The sequence below is a fragment of the Protopterus annectens genome, chromosome 10.part0, assembly GCF_019279795.1.
Source record: "Protopterus annectens isolate FY-2018-M chromosome 10.part0, PAN1.0, whole genome shotgun sequence".
NCBI classification, from domain to species: domain Eukaryota; kingdom Metazoa; phylum Chordata; order Ceratodontiformes; family Protopteridae; genus Protopterus; species Protopterus annectens.
The window spans coordinates 1,802,088,885-1,802,115,829 of NC_056744.1; the positions used below are offsets into that span (position 1 = coordinate 1,802,088,885).

At 40.3% G+C, this 26,945-nt stretch overlaps 1 protein-coding gene across 1 annotated transcript in view; it reads right to left on the reverse strand.

The window, feature by feature from the left end:
- Window positions 1-5,983: 5,983 nt before the first annotated feature.
- The window catches only part of LOC122814505 (coiled-coil domain-containing protein 42-like), an 88,468-nt gene continuing 67,506 nt past the window's right edge, over window positions 5,984-26,945 (reverse strand). The window contains exon 6 of the mRNA XM_044087080.1: window positions 5,984-6,097. Within this exon, the coding sequence (XP_043943015.1) occupies window positions 5,984-6,097 (114 nt within the window). The remainder of the gene's footprint in view (window positions 6,098-26,945) is intronic.

Below are 26,945 nucleotides of genomic sequence, written 5' to 3' on the forward strand. Positions count from 1 at the left end.
TTAGTAATATGAGACAGTCAACAAGGATATTAGATGAGAAAAAAGATGTACTTAGGTATGTTACAACTTATAATGCTTTTACAAGGGATGTGTGCTATATAATAGAGAAAAAATGGCTGATAATGTTAGCTATGCCAGAGGTAAAAGACATAATAGGAATAAAACCAAAATTTTCTTTTAGGGATTTAGATAATTTAAAACAAAAGCTGTGTTTTAAAGATTTTGAAGAGAAAAAGACAGAATTTTCAAATAAGAGCTTAACACAGAAGTGTTATAATTGTACCTGTTGTACAGACATATACGATACATCAAATATATTTGAACATCCTTTAACTAAGCAAAAATTTGAGTTTAAATGTTTGGCCAACTGTAACACTTCTCGAATAGTGTATTTAGCAACCTGTGTAAACTGCCCAGCATATTATGTAGGAAAGACGATAAGAAAATTAAAAGAACGTATAATAGAGCATAAATCGGAAATTAGAAGGGGAATATTAACAAATGCACTCAGCAAACATATTGTTGAAAATGAGGGACATATTTTTAAATTTAGAGTAATATGTAGAGTAGACCTTGGTATGAGGGGAGGGGATATTAATAATATGTTAGAGCTGAGAGAGTTAGAATGGATTATTAGGCTAGATGCTGAGGCAGAACCAGGTTTAAATGTAACAGTTAGTTTGAAACCAATATTAGTTAAAAAGCAAAGAGAAAATATTTAGTCTCTCTTTTATGCTTTGTATTTTATATTTTGACAGATTGGGTATTTTAAATATTTTTTTTATATATATGTGTATATAATTCTTCTTTATATAGAATATATTAAGTGTCATAAATTGTTATGTAAATAAGCAGTATTTTAGTATATAATTGGAAGGTGTTTTTGTTAGGCTGGCTGAATCATGTGTTTTAACAGTGTTCCCTATTTAAACGGTTCTAGAATGAATTCAATGTTATGTACTGATGAAGGGTGGTTAACCCGAAAGCTTTGCTCAATAAATCTTTCTCTTTGGCACACAGAAGTGTTTTTGGAGTATTTGGAGAGATAGACCAGACTTTGTTTGTTTCATCACCACTTCCACCAGACAGCTACTACTACAGACAACAGAATTCACTCTACAATTATTCCTGCACCTAGGCATTATGGTTTATCTTGCAAAGTCTCAACTGACTGCCTCTCAAGATATGGAATTTATTGGAGCTCATCTCATCACTCTCTCTTGTGTGGCCTCCCTACCCACCAACAGACCCCAGAAGGTAAAATCTCAAATTCATTCTCTTCTGTGCTTAAAAAAAGTACCAGCTCTACTGTTGTTTCAAGCATTAGGGTCCATGGCAGCGGCGATCACTCTGGACCCACTAGTGAGATTTCACATGAGATTAATGCAATGGCTTCTGGTGAATTAATGTTCCATTTTAACCCACTCAATGAACCACCCCATACTTATCACCAGTGGCTGTAAAAAGGACCTATACTGGTGGATGGAATCCAAACAAATCCTTCTGGGCTGCTCCTTTGTCCTTCCTCAACCCAAAGCCATAGTGACCATGGTTGCCTCCCAGATGGGCTGTGGGGGGCATTATCTGGGAAAGACGGTCCAAGGCACTTGGTCCCTGATGGAGGCCAATCTGCATATCAGTGTCCTGAAGCTGAGGGCAGTGCTACTAGCATTGCAACCATTTCACTCTGCCCTTCCTCAAGGAACAATTGCAATTCAATCAGACATATCCTTAGTCTGGTACTTCAGCAAGCAAGGAGGAACCAAATCCTATCCCCTGTGTCGAGAAGCCCTCCAGGTGTGGCAATGGGCCATTGCCTCCAACCACTTTCTGACAGCAATGCACATCCTGGGAAATTCAAATGTGATAGCAGGCAAACTAACCAGATGAATTCTACTGCTTCATGAATGGTCTTTCAATCCCAAGATAGCAAAGAAGATCTTTTGTGGCTGGGGCCAGCCTTGCTGTGACCTTTTTGTGTCACCCCTAAACAACAAGTGCAGAAGCTACTTTGCCCTTATCCCCCATCAGTGGGAGTCCCAAGAGATGATGTTCTCCTTGATTGGCCCACGGGTCTCCACTATGCCTTTCCTCATTTCCTCTGATACCTCTGTTCCTCAAGAAAGCAGCCAGGTTGAGAAGCAAAGTAATTCTCATTGCTACCTTCTGGCCTCGACAAATTTGGTTTCCCTTCCTATGCCCTCAATTAGTTTACCATCAATAGATTCTGGACCCAGTTCCAGGCCTTCTGTTTCACCCTCAGGGACTGATACATCCCAATCTTCAAAGTCTCAAGCTAACTGCTTGGTTTCTCCAGTTCTGTTAATCCCCAGGCAGAATGGTATTCTATGCCTGCTATGAAAAATATTGCTGGCATTGCATAAACCATCCCACATGAATCTCTACCTTAGTACATAGAAGGGATTCTCTATCTAGGCTTGTGATAATGGCCTAGACACTTTTTCAGCCCCTGTAGAAAGCGTTTTAGAATTTTTGGCCACCCTTTTTGGTAGAGGAGCTTCCACTTCCATTGTTAAGGTCATTCTAACTGCCATCTCTAATTTTCATAATGGCTTCAGAGGCCTACCTTTAATTTCACATAGATTATGTAAGGTCTTCCTCAAGGCAACTATTCAATTAAAGCCTCCATTTAAAAACCCTCTACCCCCATGGGACCTGACTGTTGTTTTACAATCACTGGTACTTACCCCCTTTGAACCAGCGGCTACTTGAGACTTAAAATTACTTTCTTGGGAAAACACTTCTGCTTATAGCTGTAACCTCTGCAAGACAAGTTTCTGAATTGCAAGCCTTATGTTCAAAACCCCCTTACTTAATTTTCCATAAGGATTGAGTTACACTGAGAACCAATCCATCATTTCTTCCAAAGGTGGTTTCAGTGTCCAGTATTAACCAAACTATAGACTTGCCTGTCTTCTTCCAACAAAGGCGAATATTGCTTACATTTGTTAGATGTTCATAAACAATTACGTTTCTACCTCAACAGAACTAAAGATTTCAGAAAATCAGAACAATTATTTCTTTCCTTCTCTGGCACAACCACAGGAGAATCTGTCTCTAAGATTACCTTGTCAGAATGGTTAAGAGATTGCCTTACATTTATAACAGAAAGAATCTAAAGTTACCTATGCCAGTGAAGGCAGATTCCACCAGATCTTTGGCTACTTCAGCTGTTCTCCATTCGAAGGCTTCCACAAGTGAAATATGTGCAGCAGCAACATGGATTTCTCTGCATACCTTTTACTCATTACAAATTGGATTTGGTCTTTGAAGAGGAATATATGTAGGAGTACTGCAGGAGAACTCCCCTACTCCAGGAGAGAGAGGGGACTGAGGTGAAGGAGGAAAGGAGACCCCTAGCCATCAGAAGCTGGTCCACCAACCTCACTATGTCAACTTTGGAAAGGCTCCTGTTGGAGCGAACGGACAGTCCCATCAGTCGAGTATAGATGAAAATCGACAACACAGATGGAACAATATGGTAAGACATAACTTCTTTTTTTCTTCTCAGTAATGTATGTATAACAAATTTCTTGAAGTCAACTGCATACACTGTAAAATAGTTTTTGCAGTAAAATAGTTATTGCAGTGTGCACTGGTATTCTAAATGTGAGATGGGAGGAGTGTTATCAGTGACTGTTATTAATGCCAGTGATGTTAAAGTAGGAATTTACTTTTTTTCTTATCTGCCAGCAAAGCTCTGCAAAAGAAAATCTACAGACATGGGTAAACCAAGAAATGACAGCAGAGAACCATGGGGTACTTGTATGCAGAAACAGTAAAATTGGTACTTAAGTGATAAGTAGCTCAATGAAAATAAATTAAGTCTGTTACATTGAAGAGAATACAAACAGATGCATTTTGATTAGTAGCAAGCACATTTCCATGAATCATAACAATGCAAAAACAGTTCATTTAATGATCGCCACAATAGTTGTTATAAGGCTATAATTCAAGTTGGTTTTTTTTTTTCACATCTGGAAAGGAAGTTGAGAGGGGACAAGAAAGAATGGCATGGGTGCAGAATGGAAGGCTGGCTCTAACATGCATTGTCGGCCTGATGTGGTTGCAACTGTCTGTCTGGGGTATCTTTCCATATATGTGTGTATATATATATATATATCTAAGGATAATTTCCCTTTTGGAAAATGTGTAAGTGGTGTGTATGTGTTGTGAATTGCAGAGGGTTGGAAGGTTAAAAAGTAAAATGTACATAGTTTTTTATGTTTTTATTGACAAGGAAATTTGGGAAAATATGACATGGATCCAAAGACTAGAAGCTGCAATTGCATGCAAGTTCAGCCTGCCAAACCCTAATGCATACATGCAAGTTGCTAGTTGAAAACATGTATTTAAAAAAAAAAAAAAAAAAAAAACTTGTGTATAATTATACTTCAAAGGAACTTATTTATTTAATTGAAAGTTTTGAAACACATCCAGTAATTACTTCAGACCATGAGCCAATAAAAGACCAAGATAAGGATGCAGGGTACTCAAGTACAAATGAGGCACTGGTGCTTTCCCACTTGCCTATTAAAGGAAGAGGAGTTTAAGGAATAGATAGTGAAAAAAAAAACAATTTGAGTTCCTAGGGAAATGTACAGATTTCTTCAAAATGGATAGTTGATTGGGATAAAACAATTTAAAAATACTGTAGAAATTAGAAAGATATAGGAAATAAGTAATAGGAATTATTTAGAGAGGTCATCAAAGGTTAAAGTAAAATGGAGACCATGATGAATACTGCAGCAGTTTTAGATGAAATGGTTTATATTTCATATTCAGGATGTTCATAATATCCAAAAGTATAGTGGCTATTTCCCCTTCACTGGCTTTTTTTGGTTTCTGTGAATGAATTGTGACTTTTTTAATTTAAACTTATTCACAAGATTCAGAAGTAAGATGTGCAAAAGCAGTGGTGCGACCAGTACTGCTGTATGGTACAGAAGCCTGGGAAGTGAAGGCACAGTGGAACAGACAAAGAAATAAGGGCAAAAGGGCAGAAGCCCAACTAGCTCCAATTGCAGAGGTCATAGAAAACAGATTATGGTGGTTCAAGCATATGTGCAGAAAAGCAAAAGAGAGTTTGGCGAAGATGATTTGGGACAGACAGGAAGAATTCAAGAGGAACTGGCTGTCCAGCAAAGAGATGAATGGATTGTGTGAGAGAAGAGGTGCAACAGTCAGGCATGGCTATTGAAGAAGGTCGGAGACTGCTATTGTATTGAGAAAGATATCGACAGTTGAAGTGATACACCTAACTGCATGACTTAAATGGGAAAACAGGTTAATGATGGGAGCACTCTCTCCAACAACGCTGATTCAGAGACATGGCGAAGTCGCACAGTGAAACAGCTCATTAGTGGCACCTTGCTATGTCTCTGAATTGAGCACTGCTGTGTTAGACTTGACCATGTTAGTGTTCATACCAGTCCATGTATCATGGCCACTCTGTGTGCGCACATATATCCACACAACCACAAACAAGCCCTTAAAAACTAATTTGTACTCATGGAAACGTGCATTTGACTCTTATATGTGCTACATTCCACAGTCATAGTTCTACTCCTAGAGACACGTGCATCCACATCAGCACACATACACATCTCCGCTATACATACTAGTCCCATTAGAGTGAATGGGTGAGTACTGCCATATATCATATATCCCTGCCGTCATGGCCCACATTACGTCTAAAATAGGCCTGTAAAGGATTTTATCAATTGTCTGGCTAAAAAGTAAACAACTGTCCCAAATGAAAATTTTTATTTATAATGAAATAAAATGTTTTAATTCCAGAGAATACAAAGTAAATCGAATTTGTGGGAACAAAGCTTGTTTTTGCCCCAACTTAATCATGTACAACAAATACAAATCTTTTTTGATTTAGTTCATCAAATAGATTTTTCTGCTTAGTTCTTAAAGATGAATAAAGTGTGCTACTCTGTTTTGTATTTCTTTATCAGTGAGTCACTTTTTTTGGGTTCTGGTATGTCTGATTTGTACCAGATGTGCTGTCATCTGTCTTGGTCACTTCTTGCCAGATCTCTGTTAACCTTTGGATGTGCTGCTGAATCTGTAAGGGGGAAAGAAAAAAAGACATTCTTGTAATAATGGTATTTCTTTCAAGGGGTCTCAGTGTGTGTTGAACCTAACGTCCTCAATTTACCTGTACTGGGTGACTCATAACTTATCCCAGTAGTCTGCAAGGCTATGGAGCGTATCATCATGGAACTTATAAACAATGACATTGGTAATCTCCAAACTCAGGACCCCACCCAGTTCGGGTTTGTAAAAGGCAGATCATGTCTCCTAAACCTGATAGACTTCTTTGAAGCAGTCACCAAAGCCATAGATGAGGGTAAGGTGGTTCACACAGCCTATCTAGATCTCGCCAAGGCTTTCGACACCATCCCCCACTCTGGAATTATAGATAAACTCACTAAACTAGGTATAAATCCCTATGTCACAAGATGGGTTGTCAACTGGCTCACTGACAGAACCCACACTGTGAAAGTAGCAGACTCCAAATCCAACTTCAGACCAGTGACAAGTGGAGTACCACAGGGTTCAGTCCTGGGTCCTCTCCTGTTTGGTATCTACTTCTCTGAAGTACAAGCCAACACAGAAGGTCTTTGGCTAATGAAGTTCGCAGATGACTGCAAACTAGGAGCCATAATCAAAACTCCAAAAGATGTGGACATCCTACAAAAGGGCCTAGCTGAGACAGATGCCTGGTGTCAAAGCCATGACCTCAAGCTCAATGCCAAAAAGTGCATTGTCATCCCTTTTGGTAAAAACTCAGTACCCATGAACTACCACATAGGTGGTAGTCTACTTAACACCGAAAGTGTGATAAGAGACCTTGGGACACAGGTGGACAGTAGTCTCTCCTTTGATAATCACATCACCACAGTAGTCAGGAAATCCTTCTATGTGGCACACCTCATTACAAAAGGTTTCTCATCCAGGAAAAAAGAGGTCATTGTTCCCCTCTACTCATCACTCATTAGACCCATTATAGAGTACAATTCCCCTTTTGGTATGTACCTCACAAGACATCTACAACAACTGGAAAGGCCACAGAAATACCTCACAAAGAGGATTACTGGCCTCAAAGAGATGCCCTATGCAGACCGTCTCAAAAAACTGCAGCTTTACTCCGTTGCATATCGCCTACTCAGAGGCGATCTGTGCCTAACACACAAAGCTATGTCAAACCCTGAGCTTTTAGACATGCTCCACTTAAAGAAATCCCAATCCCTATGAGCTACACGCTCTAGGGACCTAAACCTTGTCACCACAATAAACAGAACATGCTGGAGGGATAGATTCCTGTCCCAGAGACTTCCCATATTCTGGAACAAACTACTTATCTATATCAAACAAAGCTCCTCATTAGCACTCTTCTAGAAAAATCTTGATGATTGGATGGGAGATAGAAATTCACCCCGGGGATCACTTCTGTGGCTCTGCTCGACAGTGGCACAGGAAAATAATTTTCGTGGGTGGCAAAAGCCAGGGTACATTTGGCTAGGCTTATATAGGCCCTAGGGCCAATAGCCTAGTATCTACCTATGAACCTATGGTTTGGATAACTGTTACAGAAGAGTCATTAAAATTGTCTTCACTGAGAATTATGTGTAGGTCAGGCTCAGGAGGATAGATGCCCAATATCAGGGGGCTTCTAACACAAAGACTAGGCTTCCCCAGAAGTATGCATGCATATAATTAAACTGCAATGTGTTGGGAGCACTTTTTGTTTCATACACATTTACCGGGTTTATATTGAAACATCAAACACTTAAAACAACGAACGATGTTTCAGCGACCCTTTTTCAGCAAAAGCTGAAAATGTCGACACCTCAAAACAATGATTTCTTTCCTAGGGAAAGAAATCGCTGTTCTAACCAAAAAAAAATAAAAAACAGTAAGCACTTCCAAACACATACACACGTACCTTAACCCTAATTCTACCCCCCGAAAAAAAAAGTAAACAGCTGAAAACACATATGCACGTAACTCAACTATACATCTAACACACAAAAAAAAGTAAACATTTTAAAACATATGTGCTTACCTTAACCCGCACCCTAACCCTAAGGTCAGTAACTATTGCACATTTACGTAAACAGTTCCACACACATACATACTTACCTTAACCCTAATTCTATCCCCAAAACAAAAGTAAACCGCTTAAAACACATATGCAATTAAACCGTACATCTAACGCAAAAAAAAAAAAAAACAGTAAACACTTTAATACATATGCACTTACCTTAACCCACGTCCTAACCCTAAGGTCAGTAACTGTTGCGCATTTACGCTCGGGAGCTATACCGGACAAGGGACCACACTACACTGTAGAACACGGCAAAGCAACAAAGCGGTCAAGCGACTTCTTTCCCAGAGAAAGAATTCGCTGAACGGCCACTTTGCTGCCTGTTCGCTCTTTAGGTGTCTGAAAACACATTCAACAAAATGAGTTTTTGTCATTCTAATAGGAACCCCATTTACCAATATCCCAACATTTTGTAGCAGAATGCTAAGCTAAACTCACTGTAGGATATAGATAGTTGTGTGAATTTGCCTCTGCAAAAGCCAGTTTATATAATCTCACTGATGAGTGCAACTATTGCCTTAAGTTTTCCCAAGTCTGCCTCTTCTTCCATATTCCTTCATCTCTATAAAGAAAACATCCTTCCATCTCTCAACTTCCATTCCTTTATCTGGCCATTTATGCCATTGTTATTCCTTACAGATCTCTGTGAACTGTATATTTTTTCCACTCCTGTCTGGTAAAATGGATTCATGTTACTCAGTCACCAGTAACAATGCTGGTCTTTCATAATTACCAGATTTATTTCTGACACTCTCCTGTGCTACTGGACTGTAAACCAGCTTGCCAGTTTTTTAATTATAATTTTTTTACATTAGTGTGTTTTCAAGTAAAGTCAAATATCTGGATGCAAAAAAGATTCTGACACAAATATTAAACAAGACCTTCCTCATTTCTCAGACGTTTTTTCTTTTAATTAAACATATATTGTACATTTTCTCTATATGTAGTGAAACAGCATCAACTTAAATATGATTCTAACTATTGGATCTTATTTTTTTTACAGTTAGAACTACACCAACTGTCCATTCTGCAACTCAGATGACTAGATCCATTTAAAATGCCTTTTTCTGCAGTCTTGTATTCATGTCCACCAGATCTGGATGATTATTAATCATCAGACCACATTGTTTCATGTCCACCGGATCTGGATGATTATTAATCATCAGACCACATTGTTTCATGTCTACCGGATCTGGATGATTATTAGCCCTTAACCCTTCTGAGGACGAGTCGGTATACTTGGATGCATTTGGTTCTCGCCCCTCCACCTCCTGGGTGTCTCCGCCTTTCGATCCATTGATGGAAATAGTGGCTCGGAAGGCGTGGTCAGCCCCAGACACACTGGAACCAACCCCCCACAGGCCCACTAAGTTTATTACGGCCCCTCAAGATAAATAGTTTTTGACAAAGGGTGTCCCCGTTGATGCCATGGTGGTAGCAGCTGCCACGAAAAAGGAGTTGGCTGACACTTCTGTACCTGTCCATCCTCCTAATAAAGAGTCTAAGATGATGGACAGATACAGGAAGCGGATGTTTTCCACAGTGACCTTTTCCATGCGGTCGCTGAATTACTTGTGCCACTTCACCCGTCTTCAGAGGGATCTTCTCAAGGAGCTAGAAGAGATACTCTGCAAGATCCATCAGCTGCAGGGGCTCAAGACAAGATTAACTCCCAGCTGGTGACTCTTAATTCAATCGTCAACTCCTCCATGCGGCTCATTTCATATGCAGCTGATGGGGTGAGTAGGGCCGCAGGCACAGGCGTGGCTTTGAGAAGACATGCCTGGATGCGGTTATGTAACGTCACTGATCCCTTCAAGGCATCTTTCACCAACACCCAGCAGTCCAGTTCCCCCTCTGTTTAAGGATCACAAGGATGTCTGAGAAAGAGACATCTTCAGAGGGGGATCTTGGGGACCCTTCCGAATCCTCCAAGTCAGTATCTGACGTGACCGACTTGGGGGAATCAACATGTTTCCTCTTACATTTCCTCTTTCGAGGGGGCTTCTCTGAAATCTTAGGGGAGGCCTCGGAAGAGGAAGATACACCCAGTGGGGTGACCTGGAGCATTTGCTCCCCTCGCTTGGGGTCTGGAGGAGGGGCAGAGACCGAAGCAGTCACCCTGGGGGGAGGAGCTGATCTATGTGCAGACTCAGAAGTCAGCACGCTCCTCATGACCTTGAAGGCACCCCTGTCTGGCAGAGAAGAGGGCCCCCACTCAAAAGAGACAGGAATCCTCTCTGGCACCAAAAGGGACGGCTCCGAGGCCGATGTAGGAGCCGAGCTTACCTGCGCCGAGGCTCTGAGAGGGAAAACGGGGTCGGACAAGGGCTCGATGCCACTCACCCCCTCTGAGCCGATGAGGGAGTCTCGGCACCCAGATCCCTCCGAGGACGGAACCATTAAAGAAATCAGAGCAGACGATGGAGCCGAAAGGGGAAGCATCGGTGCCGACATTTCCAAGATCTGAGCCCCAACAAGCTCCAGCTCTGAACTGACAGGAGGAGTCGGAGGAGGAACTACTTCAGAAACAGGAACAGCCACAGCCTGATGAGGAGGGCTAGTTAACATTTTAGCCAGGGTCTGTGATTTGAGGAGTCTACTAACCACTCTCTCCAAGTCATGATCGGTTAGCCTCGAGGACCGAGAAGAATGGGACTGATGGCTCCGTTCAGATTGTAGCAAAGGTGACCCCGGAGCCGAGCGAATCGACTCTAGGGATGGCGACCTAGATCACTTACGGCTCCCCGACAGCTCCGACACCAAGGTCAGAGCCGAGTGAGATTTAGATACTTCAGTTCTGGCCGGAATCGAAATAGAAGCAGACGCTCCACCTGGCAACAGCTCCATACTGGGAACCAATGGCTTGGTGGGCTTAGGGGTTTTCGCTGGCTGAGACTTCGCTGGAGACCCCTCGGGTTTTAGTAACCCCCTGAGAATCAGCTTGTTCCTACGCTCCTGCAGGACTCTCAGACTAAAGGCATGACATACCGAGCAAGAGTCCTGCAGGTGTAGGGCACCCAAACAATAAACACAAGAAGTGTGACCATCTATCAGAGATATTTTCTGACAGCACGAGTCACACTTCTTGAACCCGGAACCCTGATACCTTGGTATCCTTTGACATACTACCCACACCTTCACACGAAAAATTAAAGAGAATAACAATACTAACAAACTAAGAGAATTTTATCTTAAAGTACAAAGGCTAAACACTACTTCCTACTGGAAAAAGGGTTTACCAGGGAAAGGGATAGCCTCTAATTTAAACGGCCTACTTAGGGAGATGAGAGGGGGAAGGGGAGAAACTCTCTAACTAAAATGAGTTTCCTGAAGGGCAGAAACACAGGGACACTATAGACTAATCTAACAGTACTACACTGCTTCAACAAAAGGGCTTGAAAAATACACTAAATTTTAACTACTAATATTACAAAAAGATGAATATGACATGAGCCAGTAAAGCGCAACCTCGTAGCTGAAGTGGCAAACGAGATCTGGGGATCTAGCGCCAGGCATTGTGGGATATAGGGAGGCCTCAAGCCAGTAAGTAGCTCTCGAGCTTTAGAAAATGGCCGAGTTGGAGCAGAAGGTTTGCTCCGAACCCAACCAGCAAGAATGAAGGCGAGAGAGACAACTTAAAATCTATCATTCACTCCAACATTGCATAAATTGTTCAGTTCCCTTAAACCTGATGACGATTACTGAATTTTATTCTCTCTTTTTTTTTCCACAAATTCCATTTATTTCTATGCAATTTGTTCATCCCCTTTTCTAAAAATAATACCTCCAGTTCTTTTATCTCATTTATAATATTCGGTACTTGATTACAGTTAGTCCAGTTCTTTTATCTCATTTATAATATTCAGTACTTGATTACAGTTAGTCCAGTTCTTTTATCTCATTTATAATATTCAGTACTTGATTACAGTTAGTCCAGTTCTTTTATCTCATTTATAATATTCAGTACTTGATTACAGTTAGTCCAGTTCTTTTATCTCATTTATAATATTCGGTACTTGATTACAGTTAGTCCAGTTCTTTTATCTCATTTATAATATTCAGTACTTGATTACAGTTAGTCCAGTTCTTTTATCTCATTTATAATATTCGGTACTTGATTACAGTTAGTCCAGTTCTTTTATCTCATTTATAATATTCGGTACTTGATTACAGTTAGTCCAGTTCTTTTATCTCATTTATAATATTCAGTACTTGATTACAGTTAGTCCAGTTCTTTTATCTCATTTATAATATTCAGTACTTGATTACAGTTAGTCCAGTTCTTTTATCTCATTTATAATATTCGGTACTTGATTACAGTTAGTCCAGTTCTTTTATCTCATTTATAATATTCGGTACTTGATTACAGTTAGTCCAGTTCTTTTATCTCATTTATAATATTCGGTACTTGATTACAGTTAGTCCAGTTCTTTTATCTCATTTATAATATTCGGTACTTGATTACAGTTAGTCCCGTTCTTTTATCTCATTTATAATATTCGGTACTTGATTACAGTTAGTCCCGTTCTTTTATCTCATTTATAATATTCGGTACTTGATTACAGTTAGTTCAGTTCTTTTATCTCATTTATAATATTCGGTACTTGATTACAGTTAGTTCAGTTCTTTTATCTCATTTATAATATTCGGTACTTGATTGCAGTTAGTCCCGTTCTTTTATCTCATTTATAATATTCGGTACTTGATTACAGTTAGTCCAGTTCTTTTATCTCATTTATAATATTCGGTACTTGATTACAGTTAGTTCAGTTCTTTTATCTCATTTATAATATTCGGTACTTGATTACAGTTAGTCCCGTTCTTTTATCTCATTTATAATATTCGGTACTTGATTACAGTTAGTTTAGCTTTTGATTTCCTTTTTGGCAGCCAATAGCATGACATTTAGTAAAACCTTGCTGTGTCTAGGTTATCCAAATCCTATATCTGAGCTCAAAAGAATAATTTCCTTACTTACAGCTATTTGCTTTGGGTGGTCATGGGGGTGCAGTGGTTAGCATTGCAGCCTCACAGCAAGAGGTTCTCCGGTTCGATCCTCGGCTGGGGTGCCTTCTGTGTGGAGTTTTCAGGTCCTCCCTGTGGTCTCGTGGGTTTCCTCCGGGTGCTCCGGTTTCCTCCCACATCCCAAAGACATGCTGTAGGTGGATTGGGCACTCTAAATTGGCCCTAGGTGTGAGTGCGTGCGTGTGTGTGCCTTCAGTGGAAGATTGGGCGCCAGGCTGGCAACTCGACACCGTAAAACTCCACTGCCAATCATGAGCAGACAGGTGATCCGCTGTGGCGACCCCTAACTGGGAAAAGCCGAAAGAAGAAGAAAAAGACCGCTATTTGCTTCCCTAACATTTCTGACATAGTAATCTGTAGTGAATTTTTAAAAATCTGTCTAAGTATTACACTCCATTAAACATATTCCCAGATCCCTCTCTTTTTCATCATGCCTGCAGCATTTGTTATTTATCAGAGGAAAAATACTCAAGTTTGCTTCAGGTATAAAAGTACGTATGCAAACACTTCCAAACAAAAATACTAAATCTTCTGAACCTTGTTGTATACTTGAGAGCTGTGCAGTTGTCCTTCCATAGTTGATTTGTAAATCGTCTTTCTAGTCTCTCTTCCAAATCTTTTCTGACTCCTCACATTGATTTGTATAGTTATCACAATATGCCCCACTATTTTGTTTTTGAACAGCAGCTTCTGTTTTAGACAACTAAAAGCTCTACCAGTGCTGGTCTTTCATTTAGCACTCTGCTATCCCTTTCCCTGTGCCTATACTCTGAACTGAATCCCTGGTAGGGAAGGCAGTTGCTAACATGCAGTCCAAATTTCTGCTTGGCATCATCTCACTGTATTAGCTTTTCCTTTCTAGTTATTTGTTCCCAATGCTTTGGTTCTTTTGTCATTTTGTTCCAGGAAATTCCAGCCCTATGTTGCTAATTTTCTAAACCCTTACTTGGCAGTCATCCTCTCTTCATTCCTGTGTTGGTTTAATTCTGAGAATACTTTTGATGTCTTCATGGATATAATATTGTTGGTGCTCTCCTTAATAACCTGCATCCAAAGTCCTACTCTCTCCTTATTTCTTAAAGCCCCCCCAACTTCAGCATCACCCCTTTCCACTTAGACTTACAACCCACTGTTTGTGTTATGTATATGAGCCTTAAAACTATCCCTTCAAATTAGGTAACCCAAACCCATATTGTTCTATGGGGAGAGTCAACTTATCCCATTTTAAGTTTTGCCATCTTCCCCACCCAAATAAATTCCTGAGAGAGAGTCAGTCCCCCTGTACATGGAAGTTATGCGTATACATGCATTTATGCCTGTATGTTTGCATGTGTGTATATTTATTTAGTTATTTTACTTGCATTTAACTGGGTATTGTCTGACCCATTTTCAGCAGAGAACTGAGGATAAAACTTCCAGAACAGTAGTTATAAACACAAGTTAGCAAAAGAATACAATTAATAAAGCTACAGTAGTCATACGCACAAATATTTACAAAAAATGCAATTAACATAGTTACAAAGAGACAGTTTGTCATGACAAAAAACACATAATAATATAATACAGATGTATGATCTAGCAAAGATTAAGCATGGGGATGAGGATGTATGTAATATTTGTGTGTATATGTACATATATATATATATATATATATATATATATATCATATACATGTATTTATCTTAATGGCATATCTAAATCTGATGTAATAAATCCATACATCCCATTTCAGGGTGCACATATTTTTATTAACATCCATCCAATGCAGATCATCAACACATTTAGCCACACCCTGAGTGTGTTATCAGCTCACCAACTTGCCTCAGCCACTATTCTAAAATTGCATCTCAGCCCCAGGTACGATAAAGAAAAAACACAAAACTACACACACTGCAAGCAGTAAAAAAAATAATACTAGAAGTGTCTGCAGGACAACTACTGTGACTCAAACCAACTCCACAAAATGAATAATTAACTAGGAAAAAAAAACTCAACCAGCCTGTCAGCAAACAGCATTGCTGACATAAATAAATTTAGTCAGAAATAACCAAAAAGAGCAAAATACCAAAGAACATAATTAAATTAGGTCAACCTGCTGGATGACTAAGACTCAGTACTGCAAGTACTGATACTGTGAAGAATTAAGTGTGATCCTCATAAAATAACAGTAAAGTAAGAAACACTGTTGTGTCTTTTGGCTTTTCCCAGTTAGGGGTCGCCACAGCGGAACTCCGGTCTGCTAATGATTGGCAGTAGATTTTTACGTGCCGAGTTGCCAGCCCAGACGCACAACCTTCAACGAAGGTACGCCCATTCACGTATGTCTCCACACAGAAGACGTTCTGAGAATCGAACCTGACAGCGTCTTACTGTGAGGCGACAATGCTACCGCAGCACCACCACCGCTGTAAAGTAAGAAACACTGTTACTTGTTAAAAATATTTTTGCAGGATAGCCAGCTTCCCTCGCATCCCAACTATTTACATATACCAGCTCTGAGACTGTTGTACCTTTTATAGAAGAAGATATACTTTGAGATGAAACATTTCAGATGGTTTCTCTGTAACCTCATTTTAAATTCTAATTCTTGCAGTTCTGAGGATCGCTCTTAACAGTCCTTGAACATGCAATGTAAAAGCAAACCTAACATGTCCTAGTCTTAACTGCTGACATTATGCCAAAAACATATCTGATACTTTAGCTCTAAGGTGATTTTTAATCTTTTTTTTTTTTGAGTAGAATACCTTATGATACACAGGGCATTCATATAAACCTGTGGAAACCACATAAATACCTATTCAAAATATAACGTACAAACAATTATTACATCCTACTGAAATGAATTGCAGAGTAATTGAAACATAAGTAAATGGAATATCTACTCACAGATCTAAGAAATATCTTGTATTGAAAGATTAGGTATTTTTTTGTGACTTGAGGCTTTGCCACAAAATTTGTTCCCTTATCTCACAGTGTGAGATTTCATTTCTCATGCACTAGACCTCTCTCTAAATGCACACACACACATACACAAAATTGTCTTACTTTTGAGAGAAGAGTTCGACACTGAGACCCCGTACCATTACATGTAGGTGAGGAGGGAGTGTCTTCTGCCTCATGACAGACTGATCTTGAGGAGACTCCATAGCTGAGTGACCTCCAGGTAAGTTGGACAAACTTTAAAAAGACAACAGGAGAATGAGACTTTGACCAGAGCAAGGAGACATATAGCTAGAGCTGTCAAGGAAGAAGCTGAACAAAATGTTGCCACATTTTACCCATATATTGACTTAACCAAATGATTTATTGCACAGAGTAAGTTATTTCAGAGAGGAAGTAGTTTGTCACACTGATCAAACCTTCCAGGAAGCCTAGAGACAAGGCCAGTACTTAGCCATGGGCTAGGGGGATTCCTGGAAAAGGACAATACTAAAAGCATGGATCCTAGCAAGGTTTTACTGGTCAGGAATAATGAAGGAAATTGAGAACGTCAGTGCTGGATGCCTTGAATGCCAGTAAGGGCTTGTATTTACCAGGCTGTGGATGGTGATTCATTACTGGGGCTAAGCAGAAATTCCTTAAGATTCCAAGAGCAGAATAAGTTATTTCTTACACTTATTTCATTGAATTGCACTTCTGTAACATTGTGCTATACAGTTAATCTACTACATTTTGCACGGTTATAAAGCTTTTTTACTGCTTCATTGCATTTATGTACTGTTTTACACTGTTTTCACTGTATTTCTCATTGCTAGATACTGTTTCATTACTCTAATTGCATGTTTACTGAATTACTTAACTGTAAACTGCTTTTTCATACCGAGAGTTGTATTTTCTGTTTGTGAGTGCTGTATATGTGCATTTTGTTTTGAGGTTGCTGTGTTCTAGTTTGGTATCCTATAATTGATTTGTTTGCAGTTAAAAGCATTCTCCAGAGTCTCCTTGCTCCTTTATCTGTTTAAAACTTTTATTTAGTGGCTACAGCTACTAGCTGTAATAGTTTCCCACCTGCTCTCCCTATTGTTGTTTTGTTCTTGTACTTGGTGGCTTTGCAGTTGCCCACCCATACTGTATATTTGATCTGGGACAGTCTTCCCAGTCTAGTGTCATTAGTTTGTTCTACCTAATAGAGAGATAACATTTGAGAAGGCCAACCCGCTTAGATTCTTAACCTTGAATTATCTTCTGTTCCAGCTTTCTCCTTTTCCACTTTTCTTAAAAAAAAAAAAAAAAAATTCTAAGCTTGTTTCCCCTCTTTCCTCTAACTATTCTTGTCCAGATACAGATTTGCTGTATCCAGGACTGTTTGTCAGCTCCTGAGCCCCCCAAGCCTTTCTGTGTTGGGAGGGAAGCCTAGCTTATGAGTGGGAGTGGTAAGCACTAGGTAACCTATCTACCACATAAGGAGTGGTTTCTGGGCCAGATATTGGGGCTTATTGGCCTTTTGGGCAGTTTCTTCCATCTCTTTCAACTTTCTGGCTTAAAGGCCTGCATTTGCGCTTATTTCCCCCCTTTCCTGTAACTAGCCTAGTCCAGATACAGATTTGCTTGTCCAAGACTGTTTGTAAGCTTCTGAGCCCCACAAGTCTTTCTTTGTTTGGTGTGAAGCCTTCTAGCTTATCAGTGGGAGTGGTAAGCACTATATAGCCTATCTACCACAAGAGCAGTGGTTCCTGGCCCAGAAATTGTAGTTTACTGGCCATTTGAACAGCTTTTCCATCTCTCTCAACTTTCTGGTTTAAAAGCCCACTTTTGTGCTTGTTTCCCGCCTTTCTTGTAACTAGTCTAGTCCAGATACAGACTTGCTGTATCCAGGACTGTTTGTAAGCTTCTGAGCAGTGCCAGAGTCTGCTCTTAAATGTTTCCCTTAGATCTGCTACTTCTCTCATCTCTTGCACTTATACTAGCTTATTAGTCTAGCACATTACCAGACTTCTTGTAACAATTATTGTAGCACGCAAAAATGCTACCAGCGCTAAATGTTCTACAAGGAAACAGATCCAGTACTTATCAATGCACACCCCTCCAGCCATGTCTAAAGGTCAGTTCCCTGTGCTTTCTCCTTTTAACCTGGTGAACTTGGGCATGCTTTCTCCTTTTAACCTGGTGAACTTGGGCATCCGGAGGCAATGTAGCACCTGCTGATGTACACTGACAACCCTCTCCTCTTACCTTCCAACACTTAAACTTGCGAGAGATGCACTTTTATATCCAAATTGGAAGCCACGCACTCTCCAGCCAAGACCAGAATAGCTGGTCAAGAGGAGAAGGTCAACACTTGCACCACACCACATACAACACACAGCCCTCCAGAACACACAGCAGCACTGTCTTCACATTAAAACACAAACCACACACCCATCTTCATGGAGGCTGTCAATAAAAATCTACCCAAGCAGCAGAGACCTCCAAGACAGAAACGCACACGACCACCACAACACAACACTAATCACGAGACACATAACTCACCTAAACAGTGTGCCACTTAAACAAAGCCCCTAAGGCAAAACAGCATGCCCAACACACTAGTCATAGTTGACTCAATAGTGAGGCACACTGATGTCCCACTCACTAGGTTGAATAAGGAGAAAGAAAAAGTCAGCTGCCTGTCAGGTGCCAGGATCCGCCACATAACGTATGCACTCAGGTCACTCAACAACAGGTACAAATATGACTCTGTCATTGTACATGTGGGTGTGAATGACCTAAGATGTACCTCCCTGGACTACATGAAAAGAGACATGGAGTAGCTCTCTGATTATGTAGCCCAGGTGGGTATGACCCTAGCCCTGAAGTGCATCCTACCATCACCCGTAATGATACTACAGTACAAGCAGAAAGTGATAGATTTCAACAACTGGCTAAGTTTCTGGTGTCATTCTCTTCACCCTATACCTGTCGAGGTCTCCCCCACTTTTACTCCTGGTTACCCTATCACCTAGCTAATCCTGCTCATTTGTGTTATGTATAAATAACTATACTGTAAAATCTAGCCTCATGGCCATTTACCTGTCTTTTACACCTAAACAAAATTGTAATTGTTTGTTTCTTTATGAATGCTACCTGTTTATTTATCAGTTATACAACGTTTCTTAGTAATTATTTATGTAACTATGTATTTTTGGAGCTTTTCTCCCTGGGCCTTCACTGAAAATGGGCTCCCCAAGCCCAGTGGACCTCCCCGGTCATCAAACTGGAATAAATAAATAAAATAAATAAATCTAAGGGGATCCAGTATCTGTCTGCCTGGGATGACATGATTGACAGACCTTGATGCTTTGCCAGAGCTGGCCTGCATCTGTCACCCCTGAGCTTCCAGATACTGGCCAAGGCTCTTGCCACTGCTATAGTGCCTTTTTTAGGCAGTGTTCCAAAGACCAAATTACCACCATAACAGCTACAAACAAATGCAGTCTGAGGGTCATGCTGCTCAATGCTAGAAATCTAAATCTCAAAATGAACTCACTCAAAGCACTCCTTAAAATGGAAAGCATGGACATTTGTGCTGTAACAGAGACCTGGTTCAAGGCAGCAGATAGCACCCCTGCACTACCAGGCTATAACTCATTCCACACCTTTTGGCCCCAGAACTTGGACTGAAGCTCCAAAGGCGGTGGTGTTCCCATGTTCATAAAGGATACACACACCTCCATACTGGTAGCCCAACATAACGCATCAGAGATACATCAGGTACAGCTAACATTGGGTAAGACATTGATTCAGGTCATAGCCTGCTGTAGGTCCCCAACCATGTCCCAAAGCTCACACTCCATATTCCTAAGCACCCTGGAGAATATTAGGGTCCAACCTACCACTCTCTTACTATGAGACTTCAACTACCCCTCCATTAACTGGGTAAACTACTCATGTACAAATACACTTGCCCAACGTTTCCTGAGTTCTTTAATTCAAATGACCTGGACCAGTTCATTCTTACCCACACTAGAGGTAGCAACATCCTTGACCTGGTCATTGCTAACATGGGCGACCATTGCTCTACACCAATAGTCAGCTCCTCCCTGGTTAGATCTGACCACAAACTAATCACCTTGGAAATCCCCCCCCCCAAAGGTAGCCACCATGACAAACTTCTCCAAAGCTAACTTTGGGCTCCTATAAACAGAGGTGGCTAACTTCACGGCACCCATGCAAATGGAGAATAGTTGCGTGACTACAGAATCATACACCAATGCACTGTATGAACACTTACACAAAGGCATGGATCTCGCCATATCCAATAGAACCAAGATGGTCACCTCCAAAAAAAGAAAGCCAATCTGGTGTCCCTCTGCCATAAATAAGCTCTACAACAGAAGGAGGAAACTGATGCAGAATAAGGTGAAGTCCCAAGACTGGAAAAAATGCCTTATCAGCCTCAACAAAAAGTTGCGATACCTCATCAAATCCTCTAAAGCTGGCTATGAAAACAGAATTGCAGCAGATAGTAAAGACAACCACAAGGCCAACCACAAGGCTGTCTGTAGTTATGCAATACCCAGATTTTCTCTGAGCTACTGCACAATGGTACCTCCTATACCGAGCCGACAGATATTGCCAGTATACTGTCCGAGAGATTCATTGCCAACTTTACTCCTCCCCACAAAGGACCAATCGCAATACCAGTAGATTGCCAGGCACCCAGTAGTACTGCTGCACAGGTTAAAACAGCACTCTCCAAGGGCAAGAATACAGCTTCTTTGGAACCTGACAATATCCTTGGTTGTATTCTACATGAACTACAAAGTGAACTGGGACCTCACCTGTGTATCGTTTAATCACAGCCTCAGCTAAGGCTTTATCCCTACCAAAAGGTGCACTGCTACAGTCATCCCTCTCCACAAAGGAGGAGCAACTACAGACCCTGGGAACTATCACCCCATTAGCCTGACAAGTCTGATATGCAAAGCTATGGAAAGCATCATCATGGACCTAATAAACAAGGATATAGGGAATCTCCAAACTCTGGGTCCCACACAGTTTGGTTTTGTGATGGGTAGATCATGCCTGCTCAACTTGGTCAACTTCTTTGAGTCAGTCACCAGAGCTGTGGATGAAGGCAAGGGAGTTCATACAGCCAACTTGATCTGGCCAAGGCTTTTGATACCATTCCCCACTCAGGAATCATAGAAAAACTCACTAAGCTTGGCATTAACCCCTATATCACTAGGTTGAGTTGCAAACTGGCTCACAGATAGAACCCACAGTGTGAAAGTAGCTGACTCCAAGTCAGAGTGCCAACTAGTCACAAGTGTAGTACCATAGAGTTTGGTCCTGGGTAGTCACTTGTTTGGTATCTACTTCTCTGAAGTCCAGGCCAACACAAAGGGAATCTGGCTGACAAAGTTTGCAGACAATTGCAAGGTGGGAGCTATTATTAGTTCCCCAAGTGATGTTGACATCCTACAGAATGGCCTCACTGAGACCAACGACTGGTGTCAGAACCATAGCTTTAAGCTCAGTGCCAAAGAATGTGTTATCCCCTTTGGGAAAAACCCAGTTCCCATGAATTACCACATTGATGGTAGTCCACTGAACACAGAAGGCGTTATAAGAGCTCTGGGAACGCAGGTTGACAGCATCCTCTCTTTTGTTCACTACATTGCCACTGTTGTCAGAAAGTCCTTCTATGTGGCACATCTCATTACTAAGGGTTTTGCATCCAAGAAGAAAGAGGTCATTGTCTCCCTCTACTCTTTCCTCATTAGGCCAGTCATCGAGTACAATGCCCCATTTGGCATGTACCTCACTAGACACCTGCAACAACTGGAGAGGCTGCAAAAGAACCTCACAACGAGGATCCTGGGCCTTAAACACTTGTCCTATATGGACAGTCTCAAAAAACTCCAACTACTCTCTGTCTCATATCACCTACTCAGAGGCGATCTCTTCTTGACTTACAAAGCCATGTCTGACCCAGCTCTGTTAGAAATGCTACATCTAAAGAAATCCCAATCCCTCTGCACCACACACTCCAGAGACCTGTACCTCATTACCACAATTAACAGAACATGCTGGAGGGACAGGTTCTTAACCAAGAGACTGCCCATGCTATGGAGCAGACTTCCCATACATGTCAAACAGAGCACCTTGCTGACCCTCTTCAAGAGAAATCTTGATGAGTGGATGGGAAACAGAAAATTCACTCCGGGGATAACTTCAGTGGTTCTACTCGACATAGGCACTGGGAACTAAGGTCGGGTGGCACTATGCCAAGGTAATCTTATGGCTAGGCTTGTAAAGGCCCCAGGGCCATTAGCCTAGTACCCACCTATGAACGGCTCCTTACCGAAGTTGTAAAAATCCTTTGATTCTAATGCTTATCGTAGAAGTGCCATTTGAATGTATTCATATGGACACTGTTGACCCATTGGTAAAATTCAGCAGTGGGTTTCAGTAACTGATGGTCATTTTGGACAACTAAGTAGATATATCATCAGAAATACCTACTGACCACGGCACTCCATTTATGTCCAGAATAATGCACCATCTGGGACAGTGCTTTCCAATCAAGTAATTAGAAACTTCAATATACTACACCCAGACTGACCAGAGAGCGAAGTGTTTTAACCAAGCATTGAGCCATGTTGAGAAAAGCTATTGAAGAAGATGGTAAAAACTTGGATTACTCAATATTGTTTGACACTGTATGGCAAATGCTGTCATTGATTGATTTATATTTCCAGAGGAACTTGGGAAGAATTTAAATGTGTCCTAGAGCACTATACCAACTTACAGGGTAAACTGAAAATGGTGACCCCCACAGTATGGGAAGACATGGCAAGAGCACAGGCTGCACAACAAAAGGTTTGTAACACAAGTACAAGGACTGTGCAATTCAAAGCAGAGGATCTGCTTTTAGTTTTAGTCCTCCACGTAAAACACAGTTGTGGCTAAATTTCCGGGTCTGTTTGACATAGTGGAAAAATGAAAAGAGATAAACTACAGGGTTTTACAGACTGGTAGGATAACATCTGAACAGATGTATCATATTGACATTCAGAAACAACGTATTGAAGTGCAGATCTTTATAATTAGCTTATGTATTGGCATAAACTGATGGAACTGGGAGGGAAGGAGAACTCTCGCCTTTGTGCCTGCAGTGCAGGTCAAGACGTACTATTCAAGGTACTTTGTTAAAAAAAAAAACAAGGAAATATTTTCAGAACTACCTTGCAGAACAAATCTGATTCAGCACCACGAGACCATTAACACTGGAGTAACAAGAGAAACACAGTGCAAGAAGCCGTATAAAAACGCTTAAAATGGGGGTGAAAGAGGAGTCAAAAACAAGTGGAAAAACCCATAATATCAGTCCCCAAAACTAATGGAATGACCAGATTCTGTAATGATTTTAGGAAGCTGAACAGCATTCCACAAGTTGATAACCTAACGCCTGGCATAGATGAACTTATAGAAAAGTTGGAGAAGACATGTTGCTTGACTACATTACTATGAACAAAGGGCTCATCCCACTATTGTGCAGATGGACGTTCAAGGCCCACAGATCACCTGTGGGCCTAAAACTGAGGGTTTCATGCATGTACATACGTCTCAACCTCTTAGCACAAGAAATCTATACAAAGGCTAAAATAATGGGGAACAGAGGCCCAAAAATAAGGACAAATTTTAAATATTGCTCTCATAAACTTAGGAAGTTGCTAGAGTAAAAGGATAAATGTTATGATGCATATTCTGAAGAATATTAGGTCTAAAACGCAAATGTATGTCATTATTAAGTGAATTCAAGACAGTAATTTGACAGAAAACTATAAATTGTACGAGGAACAGACCAAACATTTGAGACAAAAATCTGGACATTCTGCGAAAATCTAGACAGTTGAGAGGTATGTATGCATGTAGCATAATTTGGTGGATCAAAACTGATGGGTATAAATAATATTGTAAATATTATTGTGTTAAAATAATCTCTTATAATAGTGTTGTGAATGTTGCTGCACAGGAAATATTGTGCTGTTTAAGAAAATGTGCATACCTCTGTAGAGGTAGAGAGATCTCTCAAATCATTGCAGGAACATCCAGTTAAATCATGAAGAAATTAGGGTTTGGCATAATGGTTAGGGTCTTTACTTCACAAATACAAGGTACAGGGTTTGATTCTGACCTCTGATTATTGGCTAGGCTTGTAATAGTCTGCAGACTGATATTCTAATGTTTACCTGTACTACTCTGTTTTTATTTTACTTTTTTAATTTAAAAATAATCAGCTTTCCATTTTAGCAGGTCTGGGGATTGGATATTTTTTGCTAGATTTATGTGTGCCACTGCAAGCCATTATATCACGTACAAAGATATACATTTTATTTTAAATGTGTGAATGAGTGACAGTGTATATGTATATGTATATGTATTAGTACTTGTATGATCAGCTCTGAGCCCTTTCTTATTTGCAATGGTGATGGACAGGTTGACAGACGAGATCAGACAGGAGTCCCCGTGGACTATGATGTTTGCAGATGACATTGTGATCTGTAGTGAGAGTAGGGAACAGGTGGAGGAGACCCTGGAGAGATGGAGGTATGCTCTAGAGAGAAGAGGAATGAAGGTCAGCAGGACTAAGACAGAATATATGTGTGTGAATGAGAGGTAGGATAGAGGAATGGTGAGGATGCAAGGAGTAGAGGTGGCGAAGGTGGATGAGTTTAAATACTTGGGGTCAATAGTTCAGAGTAATGGTGAGTGTGGAAGAGAGGTGAAGAAGAGAGTACAGGCAGGATGGAGTGGGTGGAGAAGAGTGTCAGGAGTGATTTGTGACAGACGAGTACCTGTAAGAGTGAAAGGGAAGGTCTACAAGAGGGTGGTGAGATCAGCTATGTTATATGGGCTGGAGACAGTGGCATTGACAAAAAGGCAGGAGTTTGAGCTGGATGTGGCAGAATTAAAGATGTTAAGATTTGCACTGGGTGTGATGAGGGTGGACAGGATTAGGAATAAGTATATTAGAGGGTCAGCCCAGGTTGGAAGGTTTGGAGACAAAGCCAGAGAGGCACAATTACGTTGGTTTGGACATGTGCTGAGGAGGGATGCTGAGTATATTGGGAAAAAGATGCTAAGGATGAAGCTACCAGGTAACAGGAAAAGTGGAAGGCCTAAGATAAGTTTATGGATATGGTGAGGGAGGACATGCAGGTGGTTGGTGTGACAGAGCAAGATGCAGAGGACAGCAAGAAATGGAAACAGGTGATCTGCTGTGGCGACCCATAACTGGAACAGCCGAAAGAAGATGATGATGATGATTGTGTGTGTGTGTGTGTGTGTATATATATAAACGGCCAGATTGTGAATATAGACGAAAGGTGGATGTATTGTGTCTAGAAACTGTTCATCTAATTGATTTTGTTTATTAATTATGTCATTGGTTATTTATTCGTTTATATAAATTAATATATTATTTATTTGTACACATTTTATATTAGTATTTAAAAAGCATTTTTAGTGAATATTTTTAAAAAATATTTATTTATATATTTATTGTGTGTATATTTAAATAGATACTTGTGGTATATAATCAAGTAGTAGAGTGAAATATGCACAGTGGAATGAATTTTTAATACAAGAAATAAGATTATTACCTAAACATTTTAATATATTATTGTTTTATAATATATATTTCTCTTTGTGAATATCAATGTAGTACATAATAATGTATAAATAGGTGTAGCCAGGTCAATATGATAGTTCAAATACGAATAATAATTTTTTGATTTCGTATTTGAAAATGTATAACTTTAAACCTTAATTATGACCTGTTGTCACATGGTCGAAGGTGAGCTCTATATTAATGGTCCTTTTAGTAAATAGTTCATCTTGATAAAGCTTGGTATTTGAGCCAAGCGAAAGCGCTTGATCTCAATTGTTTTTTCTGGTTTCAATTGAAAGTTCTTTTTGAAAGTGAAGATTCAACATTGGTTTTAATAAGGCAAGAATAATAAAGTCTTTTATACTTCATCCCACGGTCTGTTTCTTCTAATCGTGGAACTACTGCTTTGGTGCTTGCTGCTTCAACTTTGTTCATTACTGGTCTGCATTATGGTAAGACATAACTTCTTTTTCTAATGCTAAGAACTCCATTTTAAGATCCTGCTCCCCCTTGGGATCTAACTGTAGTTCTTCAGGCCTTTACTATGACCCCTTTTGAACCACCAGCAACTTGTGACTTAAACATTTGTCTTGGAAAACTTTATTTTTGGTGGTTATCACTTCTGCCAGAAGAGTATCTGACCTTCAAGCCCTATCTTGCAAACCTCCTTACTTAATATTTCACAGAGATAGAGTTGTGCTTTCAACAAATCCATCTTTCTTACCCAGGGTTGTCTCCAAAACCAACATTAATCAGGCACTACAATTGCCAGCATTTTTCCAAATTTTTTCTAATAAAGGAGATTATGCCCTTCATTTACTTGATGTGCACAGACAACTACATTTTTATCTTCACAGGACAAAGGATTTTAGAAAATTGAACCAACTATTTGTGGCATTCTGTTCTCTCCTTCTGGGTGATCAGTTTCAAATGGTACCTTGGCTAAATGGCTTAGAGACTGCATCCCTTTCATTTATCATTCTACAGGGCTCCAACTTCCAAAACCAATCCAAGCTCATTCAACAAGAGCAGTGGCAACCTCCAGTTTTTCATGCCGGGGCATCTTTAGATGACATCTGTGCAGCAGCTACATGGTCTCCTCATACCTTTATCATTCATTACAAATAGGAGCAGGTCTCGCGGGGATGAGCATCTTTTGACTCTATGGTGCTTAGG